The following is a 14414-nucleotide window of genomic DNA, read 5'->3' on the forward strand; positions in this document are numbered from 1 at the left end:
CCTGATGCACTAGTGGAAGGAGAGCGGTGTGTTTTCTTCTTCATTTCCGGCAGTGGACGTGAGACTGTGTATTAATGTGAAGTTTCAAAGCAACTGAAGCCCTGGTGTGCGTGTGTGTGCGTGTGCGTTCCCCAGTGCAGTTGTTTGCTAATATATAAATATATTGTTGTTCATATTTCTTCAACAGTAAGGATGAATAACAAGGCCCTCTGGCTCACAATGCGCTGCTCAACCTCCCTCTGCTCCTCCCCCCACTCCAGCCCAGCCACAGGATGGAGAAAGGTGGCACAGTCGAGAGGAGGATGACCAAAAACCTGACCGCCTCAGGTTCATGTCAGCCCGGAATCCCGGTCCCGCGTTTGACATTACAGCAACATGGACCCCCCTGTCACTCTTTCAGTTGTTTTTTAGTGCATCTGTTGTCAGGACAATTATTGACAACACCAATACTAATGCAGCTAGGAGGATTGACGCTGGCAGAAAGTTCACGTGGAAGACTCTGACTGTGAAAGACTTCTACATGTTTTTGTCTTCACTGGCCTTGTGCATGTCCATCACAGAGGAGACTATTGGAGGAAGCAATGGCCATATAACTTTCACTTCCCTCACAAGAAGATGTCCCGTGACCAGTTTGAAACAATTTTGTGGTCGTTGCACCTCAGCAACCCAAAAGAAGATGAGGACAACGATCGCAAAAAAAACACTCCGGATTACTCACTTACGGAATGGCTCTTCAAAATAAGACCCCTGTACACCGACATCGTGGCAGCTTGCAAGCTCATTTCCAGCCATCTCAAAACATTTGTATTAATGAGAGAATGGTTGCGTCAAAGGCTCGGATCAGCATGAAGCGGTACATGAGGAACAAGCCTACTAAGTGGGGCTACAAACAGTTTGTACCGTAAATTCCGGACTACAAGCCGCTACTTTTTTCCTACGCTTTAAACACTGCGGTTTATACTACGGTGCGGCTTATTCATTTTTTTTTCGTGGCGGGAAAAACATTTTGCTCAGCAACAGTAGACCAATAGAATGAATGAGTACCGGTTCACAGAGGTCCAATGAAATTGTATGATTACCGGTAATCACAACTTCCGTGATTGTAAATCAGTCATTTGTGCTAACCCTCATCAACATGGAAAATACTAGAAGAAAAGCATATGATGCGGCTTTTAAGTTAACAGCGATCACTCTAGCAGTTGAAGAAGGCAATCGAGCTGCCGCTCGTAATCTTGGCATAAATTAATCAATGGTGAGAAGGTGGAGGCGCCAGCAAGAAGAACTGAGCCAGTGCAAAAAGACGACCAAAGCTTTCAGAGGTAACCATAGCAGATGGCCCAAGCTTGAAAACTTTATGGAGGACTGGGTTAACACACAGAGAGCAGGCGGCCGTGGTGTTTTCACTGTACAAATCAGACTGAAAGCTAAAGCAATCGCGACCGAGATGAAAATAGAAGATTTTAAAGGTGGGCCATCGTGTTTTAGATTTATGAAACGGAAAAGCCTGTCTGTTAGGGCACGCACAACTTTGTGTCAGCAGCTCCCTCCCAACTACGAGGAGAAACTTACTTCATTCCGCACATTCACTCAAACAAAGATAGCGGAGAATTCCATCGGGCCAGATGAAATCATATATATGGATGAAGTACCTCTGACGTTTGACCTGCCTCTCACTCGGACTGTAAATAAAAAAGGTGACTCCTCCGTCACACTGAAAACAAGCGGCCACGAGAGAAAACATACCTGTGTACTGAGCTCCGCAGCATCGGGAATTAAGCTTCCACCGATGGTGATTTTTAAGCAGCTGACAATGCCAAAGGAAAAATTCCCAAAGGAAATCGTGGTGAAAGTCAATGAGAAAGGTTGGATGACAGAGAGCCTAATGAAGGATTGGCTCAGAGAGTGCTACTCAAAGCGACCGGGGGGCTTTTTTCGCAGGAAAAAAATCATTGCTCGTTATGGACAGCATGAGGGCGCATATAACAGATTCAGTGAAAGCTGCAATCAAGTGCACAAACTCAACTCCAGCTGTGATTCCTTGGGGTACCACTAAGTATCTACAGCCACTGGACATCAGCGTGAACCGGGCATTTAAAGTGGCACTGCGCGAAGAGTGGGAGACTTGGATGACAAGCGGTGAGAAATCTTTTACCAAAACAGGACGCAGGCGAAGAGCATCTTTAACTCAAGTCTGCCAGTGGATCCTAAATGCGTGGAGCCGGGTCAAAACATCAACCATCACCAACGGGCGATGAAGAAGACGGCGTGCACTCATCCGACATCGAAAACGAGGAGACTGTAACGAGTGATGAGATCCTGAGGCTGTTCAATTCGGACACTGAGTTAGAGGACTTTGATGGCTTTAGTGCGCAGGAGGAAAATGAAGGCGATGAGTGACTTTTTCTGGTAGGATGCGGTATGTGGTATATGTTATTACGGTAGTTATAAGAAGTTAAGTTATTAAGTTATGAAGCATGTTTTAGGTACCGTATGTAATATATTTGTTAATGTTACTAAGAAGATTAAATAAAAAAAGTTTTTAAAAATCTTCACTGTAATATCTTTCTGTGTAAATATCTGAACAATGCTTAAGAAGAATAACACAGTACTTTATTTATTTAAGTGAAAGAAATGGACGTGAATTACTGGTAGTTCATTTTTTTGGCTGTTTAAACCTGCGGCTTAAAATCCGGTGCGGCTTGTATAATTACAAAATTGATTTTCTTTCTAAAATTTGAGCATGAGGCTTTTAATCGGGTGCGCTCTGTAGTCCGGAATTTACGGTACTTGCTGACTCTGCTACAGGCTACACGTGGAACTTTTCTGTGTGTGCGGGGAAGAGTGACAGGAGTAATGTCAACACAACTCATGGTCTGAGCTATTCCTCCGTTGTAGACTTACTGCCTTATTCTGTGCTTGGTGGCGGCTACATTTTATATGTAGAGAACTTTTACACCAGTCCTGCCCTCTTCACAGATCTGCACAAAACACATTGCCTGCTGTGGGATCATTAGAAAAAAACGGGTTGGATTCCCACAAACATCTGCAAATGACTTCCCGAAAAGGCCAGAGAGGGGGGATATGCGCTGGATCAGGAAAGACAAACTGCTGTTTTTGAAGTGGACGCTGTGCTCCACACTCCATCAGGCTTACAGTGGAAAGACTGTTCAGTGCAAGGTGAAGAAGGATGGGGTATGGAGCACAAAGGCAGTGGCTGTGCCTGATGCAGTTGTTGATTATAACAAGAGCAAGCCAAGGATTTGTGTCTTGAAAATATTTGTTTGCAGAATTTTTTATTGTGCACTTTGTTGTTGTGAACAACTCATCCTGCTGCCTCTTCCTGTGGCTGTGCAGGCCAAGGATGTGTGTCTTGAAAATAGTTGTTTGCAGAAAATTTTGTTGTGCACTTTGCTGTTGCTATTGCACTTTGTTGTGGCACTTTGTTGTTGTTGCTGTTGCTGATTTCCATCATTATTGTTACTATTTTTTATTACTACGTTCCTACTATTATATTATTACAGTTATTGTTGTATTATAGCGAATATAGTAATCTGCTCCTGTTGGAGACAAATGTAGTCCTTTGTAGGGTTTCTGTGGGGGGGGTCATTTTTTTCTTCAAAAACGTTTTTTTTTCTTAGACCCATAATGACATTTAAATGAAATTAAATGAATTTCACAACTTGGTACCTAAGAAATCTCAAATGGCACTAATGGTGCCAAATTGTGCCAAACTTGAGGACGCCTATATATATATTTACTAAAACCTCTATAATTTTTCTCTGCTTTATTTCAGCAGCATTAAACTTCTCACAGGTGATGTCCAGATGATGTTCCATGGCTTTATTGAGTTTTTCGGCTACTGTGGCATTATTTTCAAAGGGATATTTATATAAAATTACATTTTATTATTACATTATCGTGGTGGAGAGGTTTGTTTGTCCCTGTGAACCTGAGGGCTGTGTTGTCTGGAGCCTAGTGCTCCTGGTAGGGTCTCCCATGGCAGAGTGGTCTCAGGCGAGGGACCGGACTAAGAAAGGTTCACAAAGACTGAATGGACAAACGAGGAAGAGGAAGAGAGACCCTGCACGGAGGAAGCCGGGGGCCCCCGTCTGGAGCCAGGCCCAGACGGAGGGCCCGCCGGCGAGCATCTGGTGGCCGGGTTTGCCACGGAGCCCGGCCGGGCACAGCCCGAAAAAGTGACGTGGCACCTCCCTCCTCTCCATCCTGTGGGCCCACCACTCGCAGGAGGAACCACTTGGGATCGGGTGCGCTGCTGCACGGGTGGCAGTGAAGGTGAGGGGCCTCAACGGACCAGACACGGGCAGCAGAAGCTGGCTCTTGGGACATGGAATGTCACCTCTCTCTCGGGGAAGGACCCGGAGCTTGTGCAGGAGGTGGAGCGCTACCAGCTAGATCTGGTGGGGCTTTCCTCCACACACAGTATCGGATCTTGAACCGTACTCCTGGATAGGGGGTGGACCCAATTCTTCTCCGGAGTTGCCCAGGGTGTGAGGCACCGGGCGGGTGTGGTGGTGTTGGAGTTCACCCCGGTGGACGAGAGGGTTGACTCCTTACGCCTGCGGGTGGTAGGGGGGAAAACTCTGACTGTTGTTTGTGCATATGCACAGAACAGCAGTTCAGAGTATTCGGCCTTCTTGGAGACCCTGAATGGAGTCCTGCATGGGGCTCCAGTAGGGGACTCCATAGTTCTGCTGGGAGACTTCAACGCCCACGTGGGCAATAATGGAGACACCTGGAGAGGCGTGATTGGGAGGAACGGCCTCCTTGATCTAAATCTGAGTGGTCGTCAGTTATTAGACTTCTGTGTTAGTCACGGATTGTCTATAACTAACACCATGCTCGAACATAAGGATGCTCACAAGTGTACATGGTACCAGAGCACCCTAGGCCAAAGGTCGATGATCGATTTTGTGATCGTATCATCTGATCTGAGGCTGTATGTTTTGGACACTCGAGTGAAGAGAGGGGCAGAGCTGTCAACTGATCACCATCTGGTGATGAGTTGGGTCAGAGGATGGGGGAAGATTCTGGACGGACCAGGTAAGCCCAAACGAGTAGTGCGGGTGAACTGGGAACGTCTGGAGGAGGCCCCTGCCCAGGTCTTAGGTGCCTCAAGGGGCGATAACCCTCGAACACCGTGGTGGACACCGGTGGTCAGGGAAGCTGTCCGGCTGAAGAAGGAGGCCTTCCGGGATATGTTATCCCAGAAGACTCCGGAGGCAGTTGCAAGGTACCGACAGGCCAGAAGGGCTGCAGCCTCTGCTATGTCAGAGGCAAAGCAGCGGGTGTGGGAGGAGTTCGGAGAAGTCATGGAGAAGGACTTTCATGCGGCACCGAGGTGCTTCTGGAAAACCATTCGACATCTCAGGAGGGGGAAACGGGGAACCACTCAAGCTGTTTACAGTAAGGACGGGACGCTGGTGACCTCAGCTGATGAGGTAGTCGGGCGGTGGAAGGAGCACTTTGAGGAACTCCTTAATCCGACTAACACGCCCTCTTTTGTAGAGGCAGAGCTGGAGGCTGATGGGGAATCATTGTCAATATCCCTGGCGGAAGTCACTGAGGTAAACAAACAACTCCACAGTGGCAAAGTCCCCGGAGTTGATGAGATTCGTCCAGAAATGCTGAAAGCTTTGGGTTGGGAGGGGCTGTCTTGGTTGACACGTCTCTTCAACATTGCGTGGAAGTCTGGGACAGTGCCAAGGGGGAGGCAGACTGGGGTGGTGGTTCCTCTGTTTAAAAAGGGGGACCAGAGGGTGTGTGCCAATTACAGGGGTATCACTCTACTCAGCCTCCCTGGTAAAGTCTACTCCAAGGTGCTGGAACGGAGGGTTCGTCGTATAGTCGAACCTCAGATTGAAGAGGAAAAAGCGGATTCTTTCCTGAACGTGGTACAACGGACCAGCTCTTTACTCGCGCAAGGATCCTGGAGGGGGCCTGGGAGTATGCCCATCTAGTCTACATGTGTTTTGTGGATCTGGAAAAGGCATATGACCGGGTCCCCCGGGAGATACTGTGGGAGGTGCTGCAGGAGTATGGGGTGAGGGGGTCACTTATGTGGGCCATCCAATCTCTGTACATCCAAAGCCTGAGCCGGAAGGCAAAGCTCTCGATCTACCGGTCAATCTTCGTTCCTACCCTCATCTATGGTCATGAAAGCTGGGTCATGACCGAAAGAACGAGGTCGCAGGTACAAGCGGCCGAAATGGGTTTTCTCATGAGGGTGGCTGGAGTCTTTCTCAGAGATAAGGTGAGAAGTTCAGCAATCAGTGAAGAACTCGGAGTAGAGCCGCTGCTCCTTTGCCTTGAAAGGAGCCAATTGAGGTGGTTCGGGCATCTAGTAAGGATGCCCCCTGGGTGCCTCCCTAGGGAGGTGTTCCAGGCTCGTCTAGCTGGTAGGAGGCCTCGGGAAGACCCAGGACCAAGTGGAGAGATTATATCTCCACACTGGCCTGGGAACACCTCGGGATCTCCCAGTTAGAGCTGGTTAATGTGGCCCAGAAAGGGAAGTTTGGGGTCCCCTGCTAAAGCTGCCGCCCCCGCGACCCGAAACCGGATAAGCGGTTGAAGATGAGATGAGACATTTTTTTTTAGGTGAGGGAAGAAATTCTTCCATTTATGCTGTTTTCCATCTGCATTTACTCTGACACAGCTGCCTTAATAGTGCTGCTTACACTTCTGATGGAATCTCAAAAGCGTTACCTTTATTGTAATACCAAAATAATGCACATAAAGCTTGTAATTACAGAGATATATCCTATTTATTCTGAGCATGTCATTTTCGAGCAGGAACCTCAAAAAGGGACTCAGGGAAGAACAGGTTAACTGCTTTTCTTTAAGCTGCTTCCTCTTCTCAGCTACAAGAGATGGGTTGGGCTTACTTTCACACTGAGGCCTGATGTGTCCATCTTCTCCACATCTAAAGCAATACCAGGGCCTTGGTCCATTGCTTGTATTGCTTACATCTTGGCTGTGGGGCTGCAGCCTTTGAGATGTGAGTAAAAGATTGTGAATTTGTGCTAGCAGTTTGGGGAGCTACTGGTCTTGCAGCTGATTTTGCCTTTCTACTGTCTCTCTGTGTGATACATGTGAGCTGGGACTGGAGATCAGCTATTTGTTTCTTCAGGTCTTGGATTTCAGACCTGTTATCATGAGCTGGCTGAGATGAGTTGCAGTCATCTTCACTCTGCACATAAACACCTTGATAATGAGAAGACACTCTTGGTTTTGAAACATTGAAGTGCTGTTTCATGCGGGATGCTTTGGAAGAACGCTTATCTTCTGCTGTGCGGAGTGACAGGAGAAGTGTGTGTGTGTGTGTGTGGGGGGGGTGTTCTGTTTCTTTTGTTCTAGTTGGAGTTCAGCTATCAAGATGTTATCCCAGCAGCCTCTCACAAATTGTCTGAGAAGATGCCATTCAAGGTCACTTGCAGTCAATAGGGGGCTCACCAACACAGCATCTTCAGGGTCATGTTGCTCTGGGGTATCTGTTCCATATCTTCATTTTAGGTTTCTGAGTGATCTAAATCGACAGTCTCACTGATGACAGAGAGCTCTTTTCTGAGGACAGTTGCAAAGTCTTTGCCAGTCTGTTTCGCAATGTCCTTTAACTCTGAAAGGTAAGTCTGTGTAGCTGTTTTACTAACTACAGGTGTGTAGACACTGGATAAGGCTATAATATGATAAGTGACATCAGTCTGAGTCTTACTGTTCAATTTGTGTGGCAATGAAGGTAGGAGAGATTGTATAGCTGTGCCATGCACATATTCTACTACAACCTGTTTGCCTGACACTTGTTCAGTGAAATCTACTGGAATTACCCTTTGAATGGAACCATATTGTTTCAGGAAGTCATATAGTTCTTCATCAGTTTCTGTACCGGCTATACCACTAACCATGACTGAGTTAGGGATTTTCACACTACTCGTTTGAATGATATCCATACTGAAACACTGAGAACAATACTATACGATCTATTACACCAGAGGCCGTTGCTTAAAATATAAAAAGCTGGCAATTTACTGAATTCAAAAACACATAAAAAACAGTACATAAAATAAAATATCCTGCAGGTTCCTAATATTGAGGAGAGTATAAACAAAAAAGTATTTCACTCTTTTGGTTCTTTAGTTCACCTAGTTATTTAAGTCAGGCTAATTTAAGTTAATTAGACCGGTCTTTTCTGATAGGTCGCACCTATTTAGAATTCCTATATTTTCTTCTTGAATCAACTATTTTTCCCTTTCTTTTACAGGTAAGAAAATACCTTCAGTTACACAATCAGGTCATAGTGGACCACAATCATTCAAATAACATTCAAAATATGAAATCAATGCGCAAAATAAAAGTATGACACTTCCAGATCAAGTTCACAGTCCAAATGTAAGTTCATGTGCTCAGTTCAATGAAAAGCTTCAGTTCGATTCAGTCCAAAAATAAGTTCTCAGTTCAAACCCAATTCTGATACTGCTACCGCTCTGGTAGCGAGTCACCATTCGCAGAGGACTTCCTCACTGATGCGATGGAGAAGATGAGTTGAAGGTCAGGGTCTGGCTCGCCATCTTGAATCCCGTCTCTGCATGTGCACACCGCACACGGCAGACCAATCCTCGCTCCGACCGAGCTTCAAACCAAGCATAAAACCTGACCTGTGTAACAGGTCATAAACACAATAAATCTCTTTAAATCTTCAAATTACGCAAATAAAAGTTTCACAGTCTCTGAGTTTGTAACATTACTGCTACGGTGCTTTTTCATCTCAAAATGGCGGCGGAGCGGTCTCTTTGAACTCACGGCTCTGTCTCACACATTAAATACTGCACACACCTTTCATTTACACAGCATACAGTCACTTTTATAACATTCACAGTCTTCATAAGCACAAAATATTACTGGTAAACAGTTCACGACGGAGCATTTCCTTGTAAACAGCTACTTTTTAGCGTTAGCTCTCGCCAGTAAAAAAAAAGTACAGCATGGTAAAAATGAAAAATAAAATCAACACAAGACTCACCAAAACCGGTGTGGCTTAGTTCACATAAAATCCCCGTCAGTTCCCGACCAGGCTAGTTATGTTTTTCAACTGCAAAATCCACCTTTTCTGCTTATTTATCTCCACTCGTTCCTTCCGATGTCCTCCTCTGCTCCACTCCTCTGATCTCTGCTGCAGCGTCACTGACGCGCTGCGTCGCTAGTCCCTTAAAGGGCAGCGATATGAATTTCCCGTCAGCATACTTTTAATCTTCAACATTAAGTTATTGTTGTATTAACTTTAATTAACTGATTAATTAAATTACATTAAATTAATCAGTTTTGACTTTTAAACTTATTCATGCAGCTTTTAAAGTACTTATTCTTATTCATGCCATATTTTAACATGGGTTACACCATGTTCTGTTGGGAACTGAAAGTGTTTTCTTGAGACTTTTTGTTAGGCACTGATTATATAAGATATAATTACATTTCTAATACGAATATAAAGTAATTTTTCAGAATGAAATGTCTTCTGCTGGCCTTAACATCTGTGATCAACATCTAAAATGAAAATGGTACCTTTCATGTATTTGAACAGAAGAAACAACTCATTGTGCAGCTATATGTAGTATACTCACGATCCGAGTTTGACATAATGAGCAAAATAGGAAATAGGATGACAGTCCTGGGAGAACTCTGGAACTCATTTGTGATCAAGACAGTAAAAAAGAGGAGGACGTATCTGACAATGAAGACAATTTTGAGGTCAGTTAGGATTATGACATTTATGTCAAAAAATGGTGATACAGTTGATCATCGCTCCCCAATGAACGTCAGGCTACACTTTTTGCAGAAAACATAACAAAGACAGGATGGTATGTTGATAGCAGTGACTCGGGTCAGAGACATTAAGTCGGCGTTTGAACACACATGCCTAGTTCATGTTGCTGATATCTTGTTAATTCTGGTTAATTTCTGGTTCTAAACATTGCAATACTAAAGTTTACTTTCAAGAAGAATCCTCATTACTTATTTGACTTGGTTTTAAGTGGATTTGACCCTGAACAGTAGAGGTGTCTTATCTATCAACAAAACATCCTGAAAAAAACTATTATAGTATAAAACAATTAAATAACATGTTTTATATAAAACTAATGTATTTCATATCTAGTTCTTTGCTATGTACATTAAAAAATAGTTTGACCGTGTATTTTTTAAATGACTAAATTTAATTGAGCCATGATCCGTGAGAGGTGAATAACACCATTGCACAACATATTGATTGAATTGTTGGTAATGACGTTAGTAATGAGGTACAAACAATGTTTATCAGGATTTTTTGGTTGCCTTTCAGATGATTAAACATGCATGGGTCACTTTGATAGGGAACATTTTTGCTGAGAAATGAACATAACAGGAAGGTTAATTGATAATTTGCAGAAGGCAAAACAGTAGATAAGGATATAATTAAAAGCACAAAATTCATATCTGGGGAGAATTTGTTGTATTTTGGTGGTGGTATTTATATTCAACATATTCTCTACACTGTCTTCATACGGGTTTTAGTAAATAAATCACTCTCGCTCCTTAATTACACTGGTAAATACAGTTCATTAATCAGAATAATGATTAGAATGAAGTTGCCAGAAAGAAACACACAGAGACTATAAAGCAAGAAGGGTGTGGTGACTGAATCATCAATAATGGATCTCAGACACTAAAGAGAGGCATGAAAGCAACCTCAAGTGGGTCTTAGCTCCCGGGTCACTGCTTCAGGTTGACTGAAGTTGTAAAAAAAAGAAAAAACACAGTTAAGATGCTTGGTGAATATCAAAAATGTATTTCTAAGCCTCTCAGAATGAATTGAAATTCTACACATAATATACCTTCAATCATACACCAGTGTGCAGTTTACCTATTATTAGGACAGTTTCATCAGTTGTAAAGTGTCTTTCAATTAGTTTCAGCACATGTATAATTCTCCATTGCAGGTGCACTATAGCAGCAAAGGTTTTTCCTTTTCTACATAATCAAAATAACATTACAATGGGTCTTATAGAAAGGTTTTTATTTTACTCCATCGGTAGGTCCATACTTGCTTACACATACTTGACTGAAAGTAGTAAAGTAGGTTTAATATTCTGCTTATCACACTTTGGTTAAGGGTCTTATTTGCATGGTTGGTTTCAAACCTTTTTCCTTACATCTGCAATTCAGCAAAAACTCTGTCAGTTACTGTGCAGTCATCACACATTACAAAATAATAATGTAGAGAAAACATTTTCAATTCTCTTTTTTGTTAGAGCTGTTCAAGTAAGCGCACATACGTGATTGTCAAATCCAATTCAATCAATATAAAGTCAAATAATACCAGACAGAGCAATATACTGCATCAATATAACTTTTGAAAACGGCCAAATCTAATGCATACAGGCAACGTTATCCATAGGTGCAGCAGTGTTGAGGCATTTTATTTGTTGTGAATGACTAGCTATTGTCTTTGGCTTTTGTGATATAAAACAGGCAGACGGATCCTCCTCATGGCAGTTCGGGCCTCTTCTCCTTCAGTGGGGAGCACCGAGCCCTCCAGAAGTGCCAGAGCTGTCTAAGAACCACACTGCCTGCTGCAGCTGTCACAGTGCTTCTGTTGACACCGGGCTTGTCAGGAGAGCTTTAGGATGTGTGGGTGGGAAAGAGCATGTTATGAAGGGAGAAGGAGGAGTATCAGGGAGTGAGCAAGATGCCAGGACTGATCTTATGGCTTATAAAAAGATAACTGCACTTCATCCGATCGTACTATAAACACTACTGTGTGAGTTCTTAGACTTCTTTGCGCAGTGCAACACGCACACTGCTGAAGATCTTGCCCAAGGCTTCAAAGAAGGGATCACAGAAGGTCTGGATGCAGAGAGAGTAGATGCGACTGATGCACTGCGACTCAATTAGACAGCTCTTGATGCAGGGAACCACAGCCCAGATGTGGCAGAAGGAGATGCATGCGAACAGGAAGCCCCAGAGCAGAGCAACGGGGATACCGAAAACAGCAGACAAGATGCGGTAGCACCAGTACTTGGACACAGTGAAGGTGGTGTAGCTGAGCTTCCACACCCCATCCAGGCTGTGTGTACCGTCAGGTTCTGCAATGACATCCTCAAAGTCCACCTATAGAAAATTTAAAAGAGGCTTTCATTACTGCAATTCCCTAAGTTACATCACTTTTCTGCACCTCTCTCCACCAAACATCTTTGGGCTCTGATTAATATGCACATGCCAAGTTTAAGAGTAAAGATTAATCTTGTGAACGCTGCATAGTGTTAGGGTCAAATTTATGCAAATAAACCAGTTACGTTTTGCATCATAGAAAAAAAAACCTGTAATGTCGTGGCATACTGGCAAAGTTAATGCCGGGGCCAAATCATTCAAAAGCTCTATTCCAACACATTACTTCGTAACGGAAGTTCATCTTATGTAAAATTTGGCTGTACAATGGTTCAATCTGTTTTCAGTTTTTCAGTTTTCAGTATGTGTGGAAAAGCACGTCCTCGTTTTAAAAGTCTGCTGTAAAATGTTGATTTCCTTCATCGTGACAGGCACTACACATCTAAAGCCTTTTCTTTTATTTCAGAGTGCTGAATATGATCAGTAAGCCCGTCCGTTTCCCATAAAAATAGCAGCCTGAGATCATCCTTCTGAGACAATGGCTGGACACGCACTGTTTTATATCAGCCTGTTTCTGCTCTTAGAGGGATTGATGGAGTCAAATTCAGCAAGAGAGCAATCAGTGCTCTTTAGAGACAAACCTTCCTGTTTAAAACCGACGTGAGCAGGCATGTAAATCATTTCAAACTGAGCCACGTAGACACTAAACATAAACTCTACTCATCTTAATGTATATTCGGCCCTGTCCCTATACAGAAAATTTTCTGTGGTGGTGTAACATGGCAACAATCACAGGATAAACAGTAGTCAAACCTAAATAAATCACGGCAGCACAGGGTATCAGTTTCACACTCTTCTACCCCATTCCCAAAATAAACTTTGGGTTCCGCACAGGCAACAGGAATAACTCTTGGTCTATTTAAGGATGTTCCAGACAGTATAATAACCTGTTCTCCTGTCTTTGTTCCTACTAACCCCTTCATTTTCTCCCCATGCCTCCACACATGCCAAGACAGGTGTTATATTTTTTAATCCTCTCTTTGTAAGAGTGGTGTCTTCATGCTGCACAAACCTTCACCACATCCTCATTGATCTGCTTGGGATCTCTATTAATTAGATCAATCTCCTTGGTATGGCTGTCCTTCACAATCTTCTCCTCGTTGGTGTTGTACTGGTACTGATCCGCCATGGTGGGGCTGCAGGTCCTGGATGGGCAGGAGACGGCGAGAGTAAACCGACGAGAGCAGACTGACGAGAGCAGACTGACGAGAGCAAACCTTCGTGGATCAAACTGTAAGGCGTCGCCTCGGTTCACTTCTGAACCCCTGTATCACCACTGTGACGCTCCCTCCGACATGCCAGTGGACAGCTGCTGCAGGCGTCCTGGTAAAAATGGAGGCCTGACCCCCACCCAGCACGCACTTAGACATCCACACACACAGACAGTGTACACACACACACACACACACACACACACACACACACACACACACACACACACACACACACACACACACACACACACACACACACACACACACACACACACACACACACACACACACACACAATGTAATGCACACAGACAGAAAAGGCATGCCTTAAAGGAGAACCCAGGGTTGTGTCACATTTCACATAGGGTTGTGGGGCTAACTGGGCAGGGTTTACACATTGGCACGAACTTCCACCACAGAGTGAAGCAGTAAGTACAAACACACCCTCATCCTCCGTCTTTAGTTGGGACACAATGTTTTGCATCCTTATACCAAACTTAATTTGAAAGGAGAGCTAACTTTCTTATGTGTTTAAAGCTAAATTGCACAACAAAAAGTCTACTCAATGTCACCATGAGTACAAGAATTACAGTACTCCATCAAGATCAATACAGTCTGTGTTGTGGGTATTTAATAAAAGAAAATGTCAAAAAGGTAGAAAAAGAAGTCCTCCTTTGGTATTTGTATCCCTTTAAAGGTACAGGTATTGTTGTAATGGCATTATTTTTTTTTAATGATACCCAGTCCTAATTCAGAAAGGAGGAATATGATTAACGTTAAAATACACTTTACAGAATTCATCAACTTATCAGCTCCATCATGCTTGATACTGTAAGTCAGGTGGTGAGGCGATTAGTAGATGTCACCTTGTTGACATTATGCAAAAAAAACCTCCGCCACTGTTCTGTCATTGTAACCTGACAGGTCAATAACACTATAGAGTGGCCCGGTAATACTGCACAGTACTGATAAATGTAATTATTAACA

General features: G+C 43.7%; 1 protein-coding gene across 1 annotated transcript; it reads right to left on the reverse strand.

The window, feature by feature from the left end:
• Positions 1-11045: 11045 nt before the first annotated feature.
• cav3 (caveolin 3) lies at positions 11046-13563 on the reverse strand. The gene is made up of 2 exons (XM_083939312.1): positions 13226-13563; positions 11046-12156 (listed from the first exon to the last, which is right to left on the reverse strand). Exons 1-2 carry the CDS (start codon positions 13340-13342, stop codon positions 11815-11817), a joined length of 459 nt encoding a protein of 152 aa, XP_083795438.1. The 5' UTR covers positions 13343-13563; the 3' UTR covers positions 11046-11814.
• Positions 13564-14414: the final 851 nt, after the last annotated feature.

Source organism: Echiichthys vipera (assembly GCF_963691815.1).
Source record: "Echiichthys vipera genome assembly, chromosome: X".
NCBI classification, from domain to species: domain Eukaryota; kingdom Metazoa; phylum Chordata; class Actinopteri; order Perciformes; family Trachinidae; genus Echiichthys; species Echiichthys vipera.